A 22218-nucleotide genomic window follows, 5' to 3' on the forward strand; every position below is an offset into this window, starting at 1 on the left:
GTTTCAATAAGAGAACAACAGGCTTCTGTCATCCCTCACCATCACAGCGTTTTTATCTTTCCCCCCTTTGTCCCCTCTCTCTGCTCCTCTGAAAACCATCTGGTGGTTTGTTCAGGATCTCTCTCTCTGCATGGGTATTCTCTATTATTTTTGCAGTATGCTGGTGACCTTTAGAAATCCATCTTCACTGATTGGCTGTGTTTATGTTCCTCTCTGGTTTGTTTTATTTAAGGCATACCTTTACTGCAGAGCTTGGCAAACATGGACATGATTTTTATATCTATCGTGACCAGTTGGAGTTAATATTTAACATTTCAAAAATCCTTCAACCTTCAAGAATTTTACTGTGTAAGAAACTGTAACTGTACCAAAGATTTATGACGTTTTTTTCTATAAAATAATGTAGATATTGTTACTGTAGAAAGCAACCCTACACATCAAGTCAAAGGTCCATCAAGCATAATTGTGTGATTTGTTGTAAAATCTTTTACCTTCTGATATGAACATGTTGTTTTGTCTATATTTCGCCCTTTTGCATCTACATTACTGCAAATACTGTCTACTATCTTGCCATATTCGGGGGTTTAATTTGTAATCAAATCTAAAGAACTCTCTCTAACTTTTCTTTTAGTGTTGATATTTGTTTTCCAAATCTGAAATATTCATCATTTATACAGAAAGTGTGATTATGTTTTTTGCCAAAATAACCTTAGGATATTGTACTCAAATTACAGCTGAGCAACACATTGAATTTATTGACATAATGATTATATTACAGATTCTCTCATTTCCTTTTCCTGAATCCCACAAAGTCCAGAGGTCAAAATGAATTCAGTGGTAGCTCTGTATGAATCCTGTGCCGAGCTAACCCGCTCTGCCCAACAGAAGCTGTCTGCAGGGGCCTCCATCCCATCCTGAGCTAATTAACAAGGTGTGTGTTTGTGTGTGTGTGTGTGTGTGTGTGTGTGTGTGTGTGTGTGTGTGTGTGTGTGTGTGTGTGTGTGTGTGTGTGTGTGTGTGTGTGTGTGTGTGTGTGTGTGTGTGTGTGTGTGTGTGTGTGTGTGTGTGTGTGTGTGTGTGTGTGTGTGTGTGTGTGTGTGTGTGTGTGTGTGTGTGTGTGTGTGTGTGTGTGTGTGTGTGTGTGTGTGTGTGTGTGTGTGTGTGTGTGTGTGTGTGTGTGTGTGTGTGTGTGTGTGTGTGTGTGTGCAGTTGGTCGTGCTGTGTGTGTTTCTGCGTGTTGCTGCCAGGTCACCAGGTCTGGGCAGAGGTTGAAAGGGCTGTTGTCAGCACACAGAACAACATACACAGGGTCAGCAGTATAACAGAAAACAGAGAGCCTGTATGAGGGCTGCCCTGGGCAAACACTTGCATTATAGATTCTCTGTGAAAGGGCATGAACACATTCCAGTGCATGTAGTGCATGCGTGTGTGTATGTGGTCTGAAGGTGTGTTCAGCTGCTGATATAATCAATATAATCCCTCCTTAACATCATCAAATTAAAAAGTCATAAAAACGCTGCAGCCTTGACAATTCAAACTTTAAAAAATACCTGTTTTGTTGAGCTTAGAGTTTTTCTTTTTCTAATTTCTAGAATAACGCCTTTGATCTGCTGACTTTTTTGTGAGTGAGTGAAATAGAATAGAAAAGACAATTTAATTCACAAAATCTGTAAGGCATGTGAGTCTTAAGGTGACTCGGCCAATCAGAGCAGAGTGCTACAGCCTCCGGTTTTACAAGAGGTAATCATCTCCTCGGAGGCTTCCTCCGCACAATCCCTGCATCGATGTATCTCTCCTCCCCTGTATTCCCTCACCACCCGCCCCCATCACTCCTCCTCCTCCCTCCTCCCTGCTTCCTTTCTCCGCTCCCTCCATCCTCTGAGTGTATCCTTTGAAGTCATTTGTTAGGCTCTCCTCTGCCCTCCCTTAGGACTTCCCTTCCTGCATCAAATGTGTCCTGGGAGGTTTTGTAAAGTCAGCTTTTTTATGTGTAATTCCGAAGGATTATAATGCTGCCGTTTATAGTCAGAGGGCAGAGAAAAGGCTGAAGATCAACTTTTTAAAGATTGTCATAAGGAATCCGAAAGACATCTCTCAAGGTTATTTCACCAATCCCTTAAGACTGTGATGCAGAGAAAATTCATGTCGAGCAGATCACATAAGAAAACTATGAATGTCAGTTTCTCTAACACTTCTTCCCTCTACCTCCTTCACAGATCGCTGTGAATCTCGGAGTGAAGATGGCCTTATTTAAGAACAACTTCTGGGTAAGTGTCTGGATTACATCTTTAAATGAGTCCATATGGTGTTATTGTTATATTGATGTTCATACTTTGAGCCACATATGAATAATTAACCTGTTGTATTCGCATCACGACCATGAGCCTTTAAACCTCACCTATATGTTTAGCTAAGCCTCTGGCCTTCTGCTGATCATCAAATACACACTACTGTCTTCCGCCTTCAATCATTAGCAAAAAGCCCAGAGAAGGATGTTTTCATCAATCTGTTGATATTCTGCTACATGGATGGCAATGTCATTCATATAATTCTTGTTATCAGACATAATGCCACTTTTTCGGGCACTACAAAAGCCGAGTTTCTGTACCAATACCATAATCAAGCTTTTTTATAAACCTTAGATTGGGGAATATTCATTTGTTGTACAAGCAAATGTTATCTGGAGATGAAGGCTGTTAGATGCAATTGAAAAGTTGCAGAGAAATCCAAAAATTGCCTCGTGGGAATATAGTTTTTCTATTGAATAGTTTCTAATTTAATAAAAAATACCAGAGTGTTTCTTGATTTCAATGACATAACATTTGACTGACTGTCAATTTACACATACATGAGACGTTTGGAAATTAAAGGACGTATTTTGCTCAGCAAGTACTCTGGTTTGGTTCTTTAATCTCTGAAGGGAAGTTTTGTCAAATCAAAAACACAATTTGATAGAAAGTTGAAACTGCGTCAGGTGTTCCCATGTCGCTCCACAGATATCCTATGTATTCATATTCTGACGGTAAAATCCAATATTCCCATAAAGTGATATCAAAAACTCTTGAATGCGGTGTCAACAAAAAGCCTTAAGGGCCTCTCATAAGATTTATAATATTGAATGCTTTAGATTTTACAAGTATAATCTGGTAATTGAACATAGCAGTACAAATTCACTGAGGCAGTATTTAGATGAATGTGTGCAGTAATTAATGGAGTCATTAGCAACTTCCCAGATGTGTAGATGGAGGAAGGACATCTGTCTTTAATCCCCCCAACTCCACCCTTGTCAGCGGTTACAAGGTCTCTATCTCTTCCTCATTTTTCTTCTCCATCCTCACTGTCTCCTCTCTTCTCTTCCCCCGCACACCTGCATCTATTTCATGTGCGCCCTACTTCTTCTCCATTGCCTCATCACTCTTAGAAAAGTCCTCAGTAATATTTGACCAGTTGAACTCTAAAACGAGGCACTCTGAATCAGAAACAGACATGAGATTCAGGTGGGACGAGGAGCATATTTAATCAGCGTGGTTTAAAAAAAGGTCAGGTTCTTTTATATAAGATTATTTCCCCTTTATTGAATCTGTATCCAGCCTGGCAGGGTACAGATCATTCTCTATCCATTTATCAACGTCTGCATCTTAAAATCAAGTTGATTAGATCAGTGTTTATAATGAAAGGCCATTCATCAAAAATCAATGGTACTCAAAAATCTTATTTTGATGGATATGCATGTCAATTTTCCAATTGAAAATGATGTGTTGATTGTGGCTTTATTTAAACAAGTGTGCTCTGTTTAGTTCATCTATGATCCATGGGTATTGCAGAGTTTGTGCTGCAGGCAGCAGACAGGCCGGTCTGCAGTCACAGAGTCTAGTGGAAAAACAGGAGAAATGAGAGCAGACTGGCAGGGAGGGAAGCGAGCAGACAGGGAGGGAAGCGAGCAGACAGGGAGTCATGCAGCAGATTTTCAGCCAGGTCGCAGAACTGCTGAGCTTCTGTCTCACAAAGAAGATTACATTTTTAGCTTTGTCACACTGCTCTCAATTACAGCTCCATTTTATTCACCATTTATGTGTTATTTGTGTGCTTGCATGTCTTTGCATATTCATATCTGTGTGTCCTACTACCCAGCCTGCATTTAGACACACATAGCTGTGTAATACAAATCAGCCCTTCAGTTAATTAGAGACACAGCCACATGGGATCAAGCGGCACACAGAGCCTCGTCCTGTTTGATTCAAGAACATTACCCGTTGCTCACAGAGCCGCCTCACACACGGCACGCTGTCCTTCCCATTAAGGGCTGCAGTCATGGCCCACAGGGGGAACATCGGTTATCATTAAGTACATCTTAGTCATTTAAGGAACAGTTAAGTCTGAAGGATCGTTGCTGCTTAGTTGTTCTTGGAATTGGAACACATCAGAATCTCCTCGATAGAGATGAAAATATTATACATAGATACATAGAAAAATGTCCTTCATTCATTTAATAAATTGACAAACATTTTCTTTCCTCTACTATTATTTTAGATGTTTTGCAGTTGTGAGCAGCTCCTCTATTTCTTTCTGCATTGCACTGTGGGCTTTATAGCACATGGCACACTTTTGATTTAGTATGTATCTTGCAATTGGGAAACCATTAAAGACACCACATTTGATTTTAGGGTCATGTTGCTTTAAATGAGAAAAAGGAAATAACTAGATACTTTTCAGTTGCTTGAAACGTCTCACAACTGGAAAATGTTAACACGAAATCCAAGGAGATTTTATTTAACTTTTTGAAAGAACTACGGTCAAGATCTTTAATCTGTTCTGTTTTGAGGCTGTACACAGTATTCAGTATTTTCTTCATTTCTAAGAAGCAGCTGGTTCTCAGCCCGTAGATACAAGAGTGTGTGCATAGAAACAGACAAACAACGCCCAGCAGGTTTTATTATGCCTGCTCCTAAGTTTAATGATGCCAATGTTGTTGCCCTCCCAACACTTTGAGTCATGGGGTTAGTGTCTTGGGATGAAAAACAGTAAACACACAGTCAAACTTTTTCCACTTTCAATGTTTCCATGCTTCTCCTCTAATTGTATCTTTCCTCCCCTCCTCCTCTGTTCTTTATGTCCACCCTTTCATCTTATCTGTTCTGTGGAAAGTTGGATTAAGAGCCAAGATAGAAATCTATAGTGGAGTTATTGTATTTGTCATCGTGTTGGTACACATTTGTTAACCTTTAGAGATTTTGCTCTGGGTGATGAAAAACCACTGGATCAACCAAAAGGGACATGCGGTTGTTTGATCTATGAACCATTTCGCATTTGAGTTAACATGATTTAAACTTAATCGTGATACCAATATCATTCATAAAAGCAGCCTTTGAAAAAAAAGCAAGATGACATGTACTGTATCATGACAGAAGATAGGTGCATCTTATCTCCTGCTCCTCCCCAAAACAGTAGTAGTTTAGAAAGCAAACGGGGCACCACAGATTACTCCGCAGCCGTCACTGCTGTCAGGTGGCTGCTACCTGCCATGAGATAATTGACACCTCTCTGCTGAGGGACTGTTCCGTCTGCTCGACCTGCCGCGTCAGCATAAAACGCTTTGTCAGCAAAACTCTCCGCACCACTGACAGACCGGGGGCTCGGTGATATACCGTTTGATGCCGGGCGGGAATGCTTTTAGATTGACTTTTGGCATCTACCTGATTTATAGCAGCTACATTCTTTGGTGTGGTGTGCAGAGCTGAAACATACGGAATCTGTATTGTGATCGATTGGTAGTCTGTCAAAATCGTAAGTAACTTAGATTGAAGTAACCTGGGTTTGACCTTTGGGTTTTGGTCTCTATGGAAACCAGTTCAGCCAGATACAAACATAAGAATAAAATACAAATGTAGTATAGGGTATATAGGTAGATGCCTGAGAGTTGTCAAATTGCCATGTCACATATAGCAAATGAAATGTGTGCAAAGAAGTAAACATTTGAAAACAAAATTAAGTGCTTTAATATTTTTTAAGTCGTTGCAACATTTCTGTTTGTTCATCGTGCTCTAAAATGCAGATTATATGGACACCTTCATTCATAAAAGTACTTATTCTGAAACAAGTTCAGAATAAGTAACTGCTGTTGAATATTAGATGTATTCCTGCAGGAGGTAAGAGACTTAAAAGAAAACCTAACGAAGCCAAATGCAAAATAGTGTGAACTAAAAAATGTTCTTATCTTGTGCAGAGATTCAAATGTGAAATATGCAGTTAGTTCTGAACTTCTACTGCTGTCATCTGAAATTAAAAAGGTACAGTCTGAGCTTCAGTCCAGAATAGAGGATTAATGCATGCATTGTTTTGGAGAGTTGTCTTTAAATGAATATGACTGTCCGGTAGTTGTTTAAAACAGCAATCCCTCTCTGGAATTATTGGCAGTCTGTGGAGTTGTTGCACACACCTTTCAATTTATCATGGAGACCAACAGGTCAAGCTGTTTCAGTCTATCCTGATGGCGACGTGTTTGAAACGGAGACGAAGAAGTCGCCCAAGTTGTATGCAAAGGAGTATGAAAGAAACACGCAAACATCTCAGAGCGACCACCCTGATCATTTGCCCACGTGAAGCATAATTCCAGCTCTGTCTTCGGTCTTTTGTTCTGTACCTTTTAGTTTCATATGACTGTGGGGCTTTATTACAGAGCAGGAATGACCTCAGACACTAGATCCGGGCTCAGACTGTAAAGACAGATTTGACAAATGGCCAGAACTAAAGGCACTGCTATAGACATTGCCAGAGAATGAAGCGCTGTATTATAAAGACTGAGCCAGTGAGCCTGAGCAACACTTTCCCTGGTCACACATATGTTGAAATCCACAAAGCAGAAAGGAGAAGTCTCGAAAAAACACTTTTCTTTATCTATGAATGGGCAGTGTTAGAAGGAGATTTACTTCAGTAAAGCTTGCGAGATACAAGTGTTAAGATACTCTGTAACAACTAAAAGTCTTCCAAAAAAAGTGCGCCCCGCCAATTGTTCTGTCAGCACAAGAAAGGCCCTTGAGGCCTAGTACCAGGGCCGGTTCTAGACAATTTGCTGCCCTAGGTGAGATTTTAGGCGACATTTTATATGTAAAGAATAAATGAAAAATCTCTACAAAAGACAAATACACTGCAAAAACAGAAACTTATTGACATAGGTAATAGACGTCAAAATGGCTTCAAATGTATTCAGTATTGTATGAACATGTTTGAATTGGGGGGTGGACGTCACATCCTCTAGGGGGGTCCGGGGGTATGTCCCACTGGGAAGATTTTTTTTTGAACATTTTACAGTAAAATGCTTCAATCTGGTGCACTTTGAGCACACAATTACTAGAGACCTGATCTAGGGGGCACAACTCTAAAACGCCCATATGAAAAAGATTGGTTTACATTTTAATAATCAAATAAGTATATGAACATAACCAATACCCTACCATAGCCAATAACAAATAAATGTAGCTTATTTTATTTGTGTTGTTCATTCATATCTTATTTTACCTAGTTAACATTTATTTATTTATGCATATTTTTGTATCCCTCCAACTTTAAACGATATTTTTGCATTACTGTCCTATAGTATACATTGGAATGATTTCAAACCTGTTGTTATTTATCCTAATAATTATAAAGGAGTGCCTTGGAAATATGTGTTTACATAATTTGTGGTCAAAACGTTTGAGACCCACTGAGATAACTTCGACTAAAATTAACTATCTAAAACACTCAGAGAGTCCTTTACCTCACTGAGCCTCTCAGTCTGACAGGAGAGCTCTCCTCCACCCTGGTTGTAGAAACATCTACTTCTTATATCCGTTAGCGCAGCTAGCACCAGATTCTAATAACAACAGCGCCGGTACCGGTGCGTCCTCTCCCTTGCTCGTTCTCTCTCGCTCTCTCTCTCCCTCGCTCGCTCGCACTTTGGCTGTGAGCTGCCGGCGCCTGATAAGCCAACATCCCCCACTTTCATCACTTACAGCGCCCATCGTACAGGGCAAATTAAACGTGTAACCGGGGTGAAAAAGGTGTTACATTTACTTAATTATGAATGTTGTTACATCAAGGCTGAACATTTGGATGAGCGCCAACGGTCAAAAATGTTTTTCACCTCCCAGAGCTACCAGCACAGCGCCCCCCAGATCTGGCGCCCTAGGCGACCGCCTGTGCCAGAAATCGGCCCTGCCTAGTACATACGGTGGCAATGTCTCAAGATTTATAAAAAATACACCTTTATTGAACATACAGTAATACAAATACTACAAATACACATAACAAACAATCAAAAATGAAAAAGGGTCACCACTTATTATTATTTTAAGAAAAAAAAGTAAAGTAAAGGTACCTGGCTGGCGCCCCCTAGCAGTGGTGCTCATATTTCAGCAGCGGCGCTGCGCCGCCACTATTTATATATAGGGGAAACACTGCTTAAAAAGAGTACCGTACTTTAGTGAATGTACTTGAGGGTTTAGATAAACTAACTTGTCGTATTGCTGACATCAATGTATTCTGCAGCACCAGAATACTGCAGGGACAAAGTGTCATTTTCTGAGGATGAAAGATTCAAGTTTTTCATCCAAATAAATCGGTTACATTGACAAGCATCACCAGCTTCTCTGCTGCAGTCAGCCGATTTACTGTAGCACAATCACACTGCCCTTCAATAACAAATTGGTAAACCTGTCGAGCAGGTTTCTTGGAAATCCACCGTTTATTCCCTGGAGATGTGGTAAGAGATGTGAAGCCTGTTTGCTAATTAGATTTTGATATGCTTGTGCTTGTTTCACACTGGTCTGCTCCTCACTCTCTGTGTGTTCTCAGAGGTAGAACATACGCACTGTTCTTTTCAGTCTGTTCATTTTATGCCTCAAATGTATTTCAAATCAGATTTTTGGTGGATAATTGAGGAGAAATGTGTGCGTCCAGTCAAGTGTGGGAGGAGTTCCTGCTGATGTCTGGGTAAAAGAGACAGCTGTCAATCATCTATTATTCAGCAAATGGCTATTGTGTTCATAGCACAACAAGAAAGCAAAATGAAATTGTGGACAGTTGTTGGCCTCCTTGGTGCTAGACCTTCAGCTTTAACAGAGACAGATTTTGTGGATAAAATGTTTTTCCAACAGTGAGTTAAAGATCAACTGCCAGGTTAAAGACACCTGTGAATAAATGTGTAGGAAAATGATGAATACACTAGATTTTCTAAAAAATATACAGAAATATACACTACAGTGACATCTTGCGTCGTTTTTGTTAGACATTTTCACTTCCGAGTAAAAAAGCCTCGGCACGTGACGTAACATGGTGGAAACAAGGGGGAGAGCGGCTGGTGTAACGTATTAATAAACATGGATCCCAATGCTAGTTTCGACACAGAAGATACAGAAGAAGTTGAACATGAATATTCGAATGCATATGACGGAACACAACCTTATAATTATGAGCCTGCTAGGCGTCCAAGAGACCAGGAGCAGCCAAGGATTAGAAGAAATAACGGCCATCGGAGAGAAATTGAGCTGTGGTGTGAGGAGAACCAGTGGAGAACTGGGCAGCTATCTTGGTGAGTGACCGGCGTTAGCTACAGAATGTTAGCTAACGTCACATCACAACATTGTGAAGTTAGCTATCATATCAGGCTATAACTAACGTAGCATTGATAATATAGTAACGTTACTGGCAGGAATGTTGATACTGATCCATAACAGAAACTAATGCGCAAGTATCAGCCGTATCTCGCGTTACCTAATGCAACTCCACACTACGGTGCTGTGTACCGGAAGAGAGACGCGAGATACGGCTGATACTTGGCGATCTGGCGGAGAAAGGTTGTGGAGCCTCCGTTGATATGTCGTTGTAAATGGCTTGATGGAAAGCAGGTGTGTAGTCGGGGAGGGTGCACAGCTGATTGCAGCAGGTGAGTGGAGGTTGAGCCGGGAGCCAGGAGTGACAGCCACAAACAACACAGACAGGGGGAAACAAACAAACAAACAAACAAACACAAAGGAGACGGCTGGAGCAGTACTGCCACCACGGCGTTACCTAATGCAACTCCACACTACGTCTCACGGAGCCGTGTACCGGAGGGGAGAGAGAGAGCAGCGAAGGGGGGGAGAGAGAAGTAATACGGTTTCCAGATAAAGCTGTGGAGAGTATGGGCTGCTGGGTGGATGCACAACGCACCCAGGAACGAATGCTAGCTCCGGTCCTTTTTACTGTGAACTCGATGTCCTGACAGGCTGGTATTTGTGCAACCTGCACAAACACAACACTGCACCATGATTACAAATGGTGAAATACAATGTAAAACTACCCGAAAAATACCAGCTCACTAAAACACAACCGCTCAACTCAACGCAACTCTACTATACCCGCGGTCAGAGAGCGGAGATGTTTCCCCTGCGTGATGTAATATGCCGCGTTTGACATATGACCTTAAAAAAAAGCCGTTTTTAAGAGCAGAGCTCAAAATTGCTCCTTTCCCTCTGAATTCCTGCCCTTATGTCTCGTAAAACATATCAAATCCTACATTCACTTTTTTAATTGTAATTTTCAAGCAAGTTTAAGCATAAATGTAGAAAAAAAAAAAACCTGCAAGATGCTCTTTAAGTTCAAGACGGAACTTCAACTGAAATCCCTTGCTCTGCACAACTCAGACATTTAAGGCAAACATGCAGATGAAGGTATTTTATATGTCGTAGTGAAGCAGCTGTGATGCAGACCCTGCAGCGATCAGTTTGGTCCAGACCAGGTTTCTCACTTTCTGTAATTAGTTTAGTACAAGCCTGAGGGGAAGTCTGAAAATGCGTCTAATTAGAAGAATCAAGTTAGATCAGCAAAACTCTGGAGAGACATAAACACACACACACACACACACACACACACACACACACACACACACACACACACACACACACACACACACACACACACACACACACACACACACACACACACACACAATGTAAAGATGACTGAGGTGGACAATGTGCTAGTTGGCTCAGATAAAATCAGTTTTGAGTTATCAAAAAACGATATGACATAAGTGCTGTACAGCAACAAAAAAAAATCAAATCTTAGGCCTTGTTGGTTTTTAAACATCCATACAATATAACTTTGAACATCCTTTGTCTCTTGTCACAAACACAGTCCTGAACCTCAGAAACATTCTTTGAGCAGGAAGGTGATGCTGGAGATCAACAAATGTTTTTATTTTGGTGGCAAGATTGGCATTGATCCAAATCGATCATGACACTTTTAAATGACAGTTAAATCCTATTGAGAATATCTTGTTGAAAATAAATGAAAATATTTTCGCAATGTAACAATCTATCAAATCATGCTATCGTATCGACATGCTAACTTTATTTATTATTTAAAGATTTTCACAAAAAATAATCAGAAGAGAGATAAACCAACTTCATTTGAATTATACGGTATGCATTTCTTTCAAATGAACAACTTTTGTTTTGGAGGATTTATAAACCAAAAGATAACGAAATCCCAGAGACAAATCACAGTAGGCCTATATATTTTTGTATATACATACTTTATATATTTTTTAATAACAACACTTTAAAAACAGTGGCTTTGCATGGACAAACACTACTTCTACAATAACTATTCCTTCAAACGGTTTTATTCTTTAGCATTCTGCAATATTTTGAGAGCAACGTGATGTCTAAAAAGGAGTTGCTGTCTTTAACAGTAATAGATTAGAAAACCGAATGACCTGATGGAACGTAGAGAATCAACCTTTTCAGTGTCTTAATGTATACAGTATATAATAGTGACTCTGGGCTGAAACTAGTTGTCGACCCATTTGAGTTTTCTTCCTTAAAAACCTTTACCAGGCCTCTGATTACATTTCTTACGCGTTTTTGAAGCGACACTGCTTGTATGTCAAATTTACCACCAATGTTATGCATCAATTAGATTTTCCTCTTTAAAAAGGAAGGTCAGCACAATTGTCTTTAAACCTCATAAAGTTTAATGGCCCTTACACCATAATAATAAACAGATTGAAGACGGGAGGGGGAACTTAAGGGAGCAGTGTTGCCGTCTGATTTACTGAGATAAAATGATAATTTCCCTGCTGCTTACCATCCCCCCTCCACACATTACTGCAGATCCCCCACAGCTCAGTGGTCTTCAAAAGTCTTCATGAGAAAGTTGTCCCTGTACAGCTTTTACACCTCCCAGCCCCCCCCCCTTCCTCTTCTCCTCTCCCATAATTCCCCTTATTGTCATGCTAATTTCCTCCATCATGCGTGACCAAAACGGTCAACTTAATTGATGAAGAAGAGATCTCCAAGAGGGGGTTTGCATATATCAGACATGAAGGATTTAACTCACTGAAGACTTGAGGAATACATTAGGACACTTGAAGACACTTGAAGAAGACTTTCCGTGGGTTGGCAGCTCTCATGTAATGTGCTTCAGATTGTTTGGCATGACTGAAAATCCACAAGTACCAACTCACAGCGGTTTGATCCATCAGTAACATCAACAGTACTCTTAAGCTTGATCTGTATTATAGAAGAAGGACCTGTCACTGTGGTCACACTCGTTTCATTTCTGTTGCACCTGCAGTCTGAGGCATGTGTTCCCATTCAATGAGCCATACGAGACTCTCTTTTTGGATATTTTCACATATTCCCTTCTGGAAGAAATTCATAGTTTTGCACTTGGCTATACAAACAAAATGTGAGAGAAAAAGAGACGGTGTGAAATAGGTGTGAATGTTGGACCCCCGTCTCCCAATCTGACGTTGGTGTGGGTGGAGAAGATCTGAACAAAGCTATTTGAGCATCTGACAAACACTTGTGATGGAGAATTCTGGCATACTTAGGGGCATCAAAACAAAGACATTGAAAGTTGAACAAAATGGCCGTGGTGTTTGGACAATAAGTATCTACTTTATGTCAAATTATGATGATGATTATGGAGTCTTAGTGAGCAGTTTCCTGGCAAGATTATGAGTAAATATTCGAGCATTTGCAACAGTAAACATAAATTGCTAAACCCCAGAAATGCTCCTTGAGCAAAGTGACTACATATCGCTCGGAGCACAGACTGCTTATCATTTTTAGTTTCTCATATAAAACAATAATTTGTACTGCCTTTTATCATTATCAAAGACTGTTTTTGAAATAATTTGTGCACTACACAATGGTGAATATATTTTCAAACAACAAACGTGCGTGCGTGCGTGCGTGCGTGTGTGCGTGTGTGTGTGTGTGTCTCTCAGACTGACAGCTCACCTTTCTGTGGCGAGGGTAGAGTTTCAACAAAAGGCGCCACTGAACACCACTAAACTGGCTGAAGACTGACCGTTGTTTATAAAAAAAGCTCATGTCAAAATATGGTATAATAACTCAAACCCTATTCTTAAACAAATTTAAATATATCATATTTTAGTGGATGAGATAAAAACCCACTGATATGGGTATTTAATGCTATATTCAGTGTTATTGAGCCATACATTAACTTGAATTCATTTTAATGTACAATTATATTACATTTTCAATCACAATGTGTTTTTGCAGGGTTATGTTACTTGCCTTCAATAACGCTGCAACATTGGTAGTAGTTGTTAGAAAAAATAAATGTAGTTTACATAAATAACATTAAAAGATGCCACACAACAATAATATAAATAACATCTTATCTGTATTATTCACATAATGGCATATAGTAACATAAAAGGGCATTATGAAAAAAGACAAGTTTGGAAAATACATTGATACACTTATGATAAAAAGAATTGTTTGATTTGTCCGACAAAAAACCAAATTCAAAAGAAATGTACCCAAAAGTATAAGATAGGATCAAATCTCCACAGTTTACAACCCAGAGCCACAGATTATACCTTCATCGCTTTAAAAATTACTTAAGCGATTAATGAATTATTTAAATATGTATCGATTAGGGGATGAGTCAACTTTTTTTTCTTTCTAATTTCATGGCTAGTACTGCACATGAAGTTCAAATATAAAAAAAATGAATCACACAAATAGATGATAACCAAAATGAATAACAGTTTGTTCAAAGTCCAATTCTCCACCGCCTTTTGTCTGATTGATATGATCTCTCTACTGTGGGAAAGGGCTCAGGGAAAGTGGACGTCTGATGACTGAAGCTGAAGTGAAGATTTGAGTGGCTGAGCTGGCTAAGTATTGTCAGTTATGTGTCGTCAACCTGTCTTGAGACACCTCAAAAAACAACCAATTCTCTCCCTGACCGCTGGGTGTCTGAAGTCCAGTGACCGTGTCTTTGCTTTGCATGCTCACTGTGCACGTAGACCATCACTCAGTGTGTGTGTGGTATGTGTGTGTGTCTGGGTGTGGTTTTGGGTGACCCTCTACTTGGCATTCCAGCCATTCCCCTGGTACCTGGGAACTCGTCTGTTCTCCTCCTGCGATGGTATTTTTAGGTCCTGAGAAGCAGCTGTGTGTCTCTGTCTGCTCAGACAGCCCGGCCGTCTGTTGACTCAGAAATGTGAGGCTCAAGAAACGACACGGTGTATTAGTAGCAGTGCTGCATCATTCAGGCTCTTTTAAGGATCATGAAGATTGAAGTGAACACAGGTGTATGTTTGTGTGATTATGATGATGATGATGATGATGATGATGATGGGGTGTGAGGTGTCGTATTAAATGTGTTAAACCTGCTTTGCTGCAAAGTAGGTAACTCTTCTCTGAATAAAAACCCAACGCTGTGGTTTTTTCTCATTGCTCGACAAATGTAGAGCAAACGGTGAGTTAATTTCCCGAGCAGCCGCATGTGCAGTAATTGAACCTTGTCAGCAAAAAAACAAAAAAATGTTGTATTGGGGTTCATTAAAGCCGTTGTTAAAAGCAATCGTGGCCGCAGCTAACAGTTCTTTTCATCATCGATGTATTACGTTTATTATTTTTCTAAAATAATCCAATAATTGGGTGATCTTTACAGTATAATGCCTGGAACATTGGGAAAAATGTCCATCCCAGTTCCTGAAAGACCAAGTGATGTCTGTGAATGATAAGTAAAAAAAATTCAAAGATACCCAAATGCTCTAAGTCAAATGCTCTTATGAATGGAAGAAGAGACACAATTGGTCCCTTTTTAGTTTTGGGATGTTTATCACAACAACACTTTCTAATATTAGCATGGATACAAAGTGGTCATGTTGACACAGTACTGAATAAATACTATGGATAACTCCACCATTGGAAATCTTTCTTAATGTTTAAATCAGTCGTACATGACCAGCGTCAATTTATAAACAAATGTTGTACTTTTGTAGAAATACTAATGAGAACAATGTACTGTTGTAATCGTAAAGGCCATCTTTTTGTCCGTTTTTTAAGGGTTCCTACATAGATGCACTTTCTTCTTCCAACCATTTTTCCACTTGACAATGTCTCTGTTTGTGTTATTTTGTCTTTCAACGCAAGGCGCTGCGAGGCAGAGATCTGAGGCTGAACGGACACCAGTCTCTTTAATTTTCTAATGTTGGTCTGATGTTCCTCGTGTGGGTGCTAACAGACGGTGTGTTTGTTTTCTTTCACCTTGGCAGGGGGAGAAAAATGCCGGCTTTGACGTGCTCTACCACAACATGAAGCACGGCCAGCTGGCAACCAAGGAGCTTGCCGACTTTGTCCGTGAGGGGTATGTTTTTGTGTATTTGTGAATGTGCGTGTGGGAGGTGGTGTTAGTGACGGGGCTCGGGTGGAGAAATTCTTCCTTCTTGACTCTGTACTTGAAAGGAAAGATGAGGGACTGTGCAAATGTTGGGAGAAATACAGAGATTAAATGTATTTTGGAGAAACTTGAACAAGTCGTTCTTTGTGAAAAACAAACCACTTCAATCGTCCCTCTGCGCTCTGACCTCTGACCCCTGTCCTCACTACTGTGCTACTTTTGGAGAGCACTATCTCTCAAACACTGACACATTCAAGCCTTACAGGTTGGATTATCTGCCAGCTTCAGAGGTTTATATTCTATTTTCCATTGAAACTAATCATGTTGATCAGTCCCCAAATTAAAACATGGCCTTTTTTACTTTAAGGTTTAACAGTAAATCATAGGGCTTGGAGAAAACAACCAACAACTTTTTTAATCTTTTTTATTTCTACTTGTGTGCAATTCCTTGTTTTGTTTTTTATGCTGCTGCGATACAAAAATGTCCCAATTTGGGATCAATAAAGTACCTCTTATCCTCTTATCCTTAAAATAGCCAATTTACTAGCTCTGTAAATCAAACCAATATGGATAGAAATAAAAATGGTCTAGAAATACATCATAAATATGTCAATCCTTACATTTTGCTGTTAGCTTTTGCCCCAGTTTTTAGTGTGACATCATGTATGCTGCCTCAGGTGCATACTACAGACGCTTTTACAATACTTTTAAAAGAGTTGCCTGCAGACTTTTAAAAGTCATACATACACATATTTGGAAAGTAACACATTAAGCTTACATTAGCTGAGTTAGCTGGGCTTGCTATCTGAGAAATCTGCTGGCAAGCACCCATTGTTTTAAAAATGACTAAGAGTTTCAGGTTATAATCTGCCACTGTTATCATTATATAATGCTGAGCGAGAACTGACAACTCAACCAGCAATACCTACGGGGGGGGGGCAGTCAATCTACTAATTAAACTGGTCCCCTCAAAGTGGGTAATTTGTTAAATAAAGTACTCTGTCCTCTAATTAGGAAGTTATCAGTGAGTGAATTAGGCTCGTAATGAGCTTCCCACAGGAGTTTGTGGAAGCTAACAGACTGCTCTATGAGACCAGGGGAATGATCCTGACCCTGATTCAGAGCGCCTGCTCACATTCCTCGCCTTGAAATTCACTTATCTGCTCGGACAGCAGAAGACAACAAATCACCAGTGAGGAAATGAAGTAGGGCCAGTGTACTGCGTTATCCCACAGGACGGAGGAAAGGCAATTGTTTTGATATATTCCCTCCATCTTTCTCTTTCACCACTTGTCTTACAGGTCATTTTGATATAGGACATCATATGAAACACTCAGCTAAAGTACCGGTACCACAACGAGGGCAACCACATTGTCAAGGTTTCACATGTACTGCATGTTATATAGACTACATTCACTCTGGTATTATGTTTATTTATAAGGTGTTGCTGCTTCTTGATGGGGGGGACCAATAATGTTTGGTGCACAATAGACGTGAGGCTCCAAGTAATGTTGAAACAATTATATTTATCAATCAGTGCTCCAAAACTAAATAAATCGTTAACAACAGTATCATGATAATCGATGAATTATTCTAGTTACAGCTTTTGTCTTCCTTTTTAATAATACATTTGTTCTATTTTCAGACAATTTCTAATGAATAAATAAAGGTAATATATCTACTTGTTAATTGCAGACCTAAATCAATGAATGGGTCAATGGTGTTGTACCAATAGACCAGTTTAATAACAGATAATGATACTTATCTTAATAAAATCAGCGTGTAGTAAGGTTTTATCACAGATCAAACTAACTGATCATGTGATTGAGATCACAGCTTTGTCTTTTTAATCCTGCAATTAAAAGATAACTGATTTCTGTCTCACGGGAGCTGCAAGAATAAGTTGCGACCACAGCTTTAGGGTATCGTGTGTTGTGTTTCATTTTGAGTCTTACTTGTCTTGTCAAATTGTCACTCTCTTTTAGCTCTGTTTTTGATCTCTTCCAACTCTTAAGTTACATATTACAATATGCTTATTACATACCATATTTAATTTAGTCTTCATTTACATTATTTCATTTCATATTCTGTCCTTGTACATATCCCATATTCATGTATATAGACTTTTTGCAATACTTTTTAATTTTGTATTTTTGTATTTATGTTGGATTGTTGGAGGAGCTCAGGTCATAAGATATTCATTGCCATTTCTACACTGTAGCTGCTGAGCATATGACAATAAAACCTTTGAATCGAATTGAATTTGAATATCTTGCTCTATAGCTGCTAAATAATCTACTGTGTTCACCAGCTGTTCTCTAACAGAACAGGAAGTGTGCAGTTTCTAGAGCCGCAGGTTAAAGTGATAACATTTGCTACAGTTGCTTTTAACACAATATTTACATATATATTACACATTTTAAGTTAGTGTGCAGGTGTTCCTTTCCATATCGACAAATAAAGAATGTATTTACCTGTTTTGATAAGCAACCTGGTCCAACTTGAGTTTCTAACACAATGTCTGCATCCCTAGATCTATAGTCTGTTTGTTTGTGAATCTCAGGAGCAGGTTGTTGTGATCACCCTCAGGATATTTGGATCAATGCTGCTTCCTTCTTTCTCCTCAGGGTCTACATATGGTTATTACATTCTGTGAAGATAGACTATATTGTCATTGTGTGCCCTTCACTTTCAAAACAAGTCCATTCATCATTTAGATGTGGCTTATTACAACATTTACCCAACTCTGATGGAAATTATTCTTCATCTGGCTGCCTCTTATTGTGGCTGCCCAGAGCTTGGGCCGAACGAAGCTCTAGATAACAGTATAATATATGAGGCCATTAGCAGAGTGAGGAACTGCTATGTCAGTACATTACTTTCAGCAGACTAAAAGGTATTTAGAAGAGTTTAAATCTTAAAGAATACACAAAACATTACTCTTCCTGTCGTGTTACCTGCAACTCTAGTAGAGATACACAAAAACATAAAAGCACAGACACACACAAACGGAAACATACAGGTTTTATATAAAAGCTATTGTACCAGTTTCTCCTCTAATGATAATCTGTGTGTTTGTTATTGCAGTACTGCTATTGAGGAGACTTATTCCAAATCTATGAGCAAACTGGCCAAGATGGCCGGCAACGGAAGTCCACTGGGGTGAGTAACACTTTAAAAACTCAATTCATATTACAGCAACTCATCCTTATCCCCTACGGTTAAATTCATACTGTTGGAAAGTGTTCGTTACTGTAATTATACATTTAATGGTCATATGGCTGCATATGAGATATGAATGAGTACCATCTGCATCAACAAATGTTCATACTGTGAAATAATGCCCTCTCCGCTATTTAGACTATATGGTTTCATACATACAGTATGTTTTCTATTTTACGACAGGTTTCCTTATACAAAGTCAATGTATATATCTAGTACTGAGTATTTGGATTAAACAACAAATAGCGCCAACTAATTTATTAAAAGGTGATGGCATATAAACTATCAAAGAGCACATTTAGACATCAAAGGCTAATTAATTAATTAAACTGCTCCTGGCTGAATGACGAGAGTCCTGCATAAACACAAACATGTTTTTGACAGCTCAATATGAACGTTTTTGGTAATCGTACTGGAATTAAAATTCAGTTTCAGTGCTCAGTCCACACCCCTCACAATACCGATAAAGAAAAGTTTTTAAATGTTAAAACTCTTAATAAATCACACCTCATGAATTTTCCTCCTACTAAATTGGACTCGAAATGTCTTCGCAAATTGCTCAATTTTGATCAAAATAGGCTTAATCGAATTGTTTTTTTTCCTTAGCTGTTTTCTAAGTCATGTTGTATGACCGCGTGTAGTTGTAGTTGTATCATAATGTTGAAACATTTGTATTGTATGAGCAAAAATACATGTAAGGATACTTCTGATTGAGGGAAGCAGTTCTCTTGTAACCAGAGGCACTTAATCTTAAAGGTGACCTATCATGCAAAATGCACTTTTGTACGTCTTTTATACATGAATATGTGTTCCCGGTGTTCCAGGGAACTCACCAAGTGTCAGAAAAGACAACCATCACTTATATGTCGAGGTTAGGGATTTGAGGAATGGCTAAAATGCATGATCTGTTTGGTATTTTGAAAAATAAAAAGTATAAATATGCCTTATACTGTATAGGTATGGTCCTACACTATATTATTCAAATATAGCATGATAGGTCCACTTTAAATGAAGAGAGTTTTGACCTAGCAGTGTCATTGATGCTTCTGTACATTTTTCCTAGGACTTTTGCTCCCATGTGGGATGTGTTCAGGGTCTCTTCAGACAAACTGGCCCTCTGCCACCTCGAGCTGATGAAGAAGATGAATGATCTCATACGGGACATCAACAAGTACGGAGATGAGCAGGTCAAAATTCACCGCAAGGTATTGGCCTGGGATAGCTTGACACTATCCTGAAAACTGGATGATTTTCTTTTTTGTGCCTGTGTGTGTTTCTGTGAAGATAGACTATATTTTGTCATTGTGTGCCCTTCATCGAGCCTCCCTCATCCTGATCTAATTAATCGAACAGAAAATCTCATTACCGTCTCCTCCCTTCACAGTAATTGCTGTATATTCCCAAAAGTACAATGATGATATGTACAGGATGTCCATTTGTTTTGTTTTGTGTGTGCGTGTGTGTGCCAACCAGACAAAGGAGGAGATGGTGGGGACAGTGGAGGCGGTGCAGGCGCTGCAGGTTCAGAGCGGCCACCTTCAGAAATCAAAGGAGGGTTACCACGCCAAGTGTTTGGAGCTGGACCGGCTCAGGAAGGAGGGAGCTCCACAGAAAGAACAGGAGAAAGTTAGCCATCACTCTATATTTTCAGATTTCTAACGGTATAGAAGTGTCCTTTAGAGGAAGGTTAAAGGGTTGGTTGAAAAAATAAAAATTATCTCACTAACTTGTGTCAAGAGACATGCAGTTATTTTGGGTTATATTGGTTTAGGTCTTAAAAATAGCAGGCTCTGATTTTCCGCAACCTCCCGGTGCAATGAAAGTGATTTGAAAACAAGTTAACAGCAGCAACTCTAAGCCTGTGGCAGTTACACGGGATAATTATCAGATTTAAAAGTCTAAGAATAGAATTGTGAGGAATCACCATGCTCACTGTTCTTTATTTTGTGTTCAAATCAGCTAAAGGATGTGCCCAGATGAAGGACAGCTGTTTTGCACTCTGTACTATAACAATGTTTTGACGCTCAGGTGTGGTATCTTTAGTCTTTGTGAAGCAGCAAAAACAAGCACAAACATTTCTCCTAATGCAGGAGTGTGAGTTAGTTTACTTTCAGTAGTGAGAAATAGTCCCTACTAAATCTTTTGACTCTATTATATTGTAGTTTGGGTGGACCGATTCATTAAACAAAGTGAAAACAAATCAGATTTTTGGCAGTAATTTAACATCGATCAGAGTATTAAGTGAGTATTCAGTTCTCTTGTTGTACCGATGAAACTATGGGAAATAAATGTATATTAAATGTACCATTGGAGCCTTAGTTTGAGCACTCAAGGTTTATTTCAATCTGGCCTGTATTAGTGATTGCTGTTATTTGTTAGTGCAAGCTATGGCCCTGTTATAATTCAAATATTATTCAAAAAAGCCTTGACAAAAGTAGTTTGGCAAAACACTCCCAACTTAAGGTTCTCTTGTAAACTTTTCTGGTGCTCAGTGTACTTATGGTCCTCATTCGTAATAATAATCTATGTTATTGCTTTGGTATGCAAAACCATTTCACTACCAGTATAAGTGAGCTAGGCTTACATTTGATAATTAGAACATTAGGAGATGATGTGACATATTGTGTGTGCATAGTCCAAAAGCTACTCCTCGTGTTCAGTGCATCGATTTTCCTCAGTAGGCTCTGGGACGTCGTGTTATTAGTGTCTGTCTTGTGACCCTAAATCCATCTTACCTTTGTTTTTTGTTTTCCAATTATGAGACAAAAGTTCCTGTTTTATGGCTGTCACTTGTTTTGTTTTTGATGTACAAACTGAATACTGAATGAAATAGTTAAATGGTGAGGCAGAGATTGTTCTCAGTCACTCACTGAGCTTTTCAGTTTGATGTCAGGTCTGTGAATGAGACTCTTTAGCTAAAGGTTTTCCTCACTCTTTCCTTTCCTTCCTCACTAGGCGGAGCTGAAGTCTAAGAAAGCAGCTGAGTCATTCGGGCTGTGCATCGAAAAGTACAATCGCGTGGGAGGAGAGTTTGAGCAGAAGATGAGCGAGTCTTCGCAGGTCAGCTCTGACACCAGCTGGGCCGGGGGGCCACTTTTTCTCTCTCTCTCCCCTGCTTTGGTGTTTTGATGTGTTTCTCCGTCTCTCAGGCTTTATCTCTCTTTATCTTCTGACTCACCCTCTCTGTAACCTCTCCCCAACACAAGAACTCCATCTTATCCTTTCATGTATTATCCTAAAATGCCTTCCCAAAAATGGAAACCTCAACCCCCGACTCCTAAACACCCACCCACCTGCACAACGTGC

General features: G+C 39.4%; 1 protein-coding gene across 3 annotated transcripts in view; it reads left to right on the forward strand.

The window, feature by feature from the left end:
* Positions 1 to 22218, forward strand: part of fcho1 (FCH and mu domain containing endocytic adaptor 1) — a 49746-nt gene that overhangs the window by 8526 nt on the left and 19002 nt on the right. The window contains exons 2-8 of one of the 3 annotated variants that reach the window (XM_079645816.1): positions 779 to 931; positions 2217 to 2267; positions 15566 to 15657; positions 18778 to 18852; positions 19976 to 20117; positions 20386 to 20538; positions 21868 to 21972. In XM_079645816.1, the coding sequence (XP_079501942.1) occupies positions 2241 to 2267; positions 15566 to 15657; positions 18778 to 18852; positions 19976 to 20117; positions 20386 to 20538; positions 21868 to 21972 (594 nt within the window). In that variant the 5' untranslated portion in view covers positions 779 to 931; positions 2217 to 2240. The remainder of the gene's footprint in view (positions 1 to 778; positions 932 to 2216; positions 2268 to 15565; positions 15658 to 18777; positions 18853 to 19975; positions 20118 to 20385; positions 20539 to 21867; positions 21973 to 22218) is intronic. The other 2 variants (XM_079645817.1, XM_079645815.1) reach the window with 2 other exon arrangements.

Source organism: Notothenia rossii (assembly GCF_949606895.1).
Source record: "Notothenia rossii genome assembly, chromosome: 1".
Classification (NCBI taxonomy): domain Eukaryota; kingdom Metazoa; phylum Chordata; class Actinopteri; order Perciformes; family Nototheniidae; genus Notothenia; species Notothenia rossii.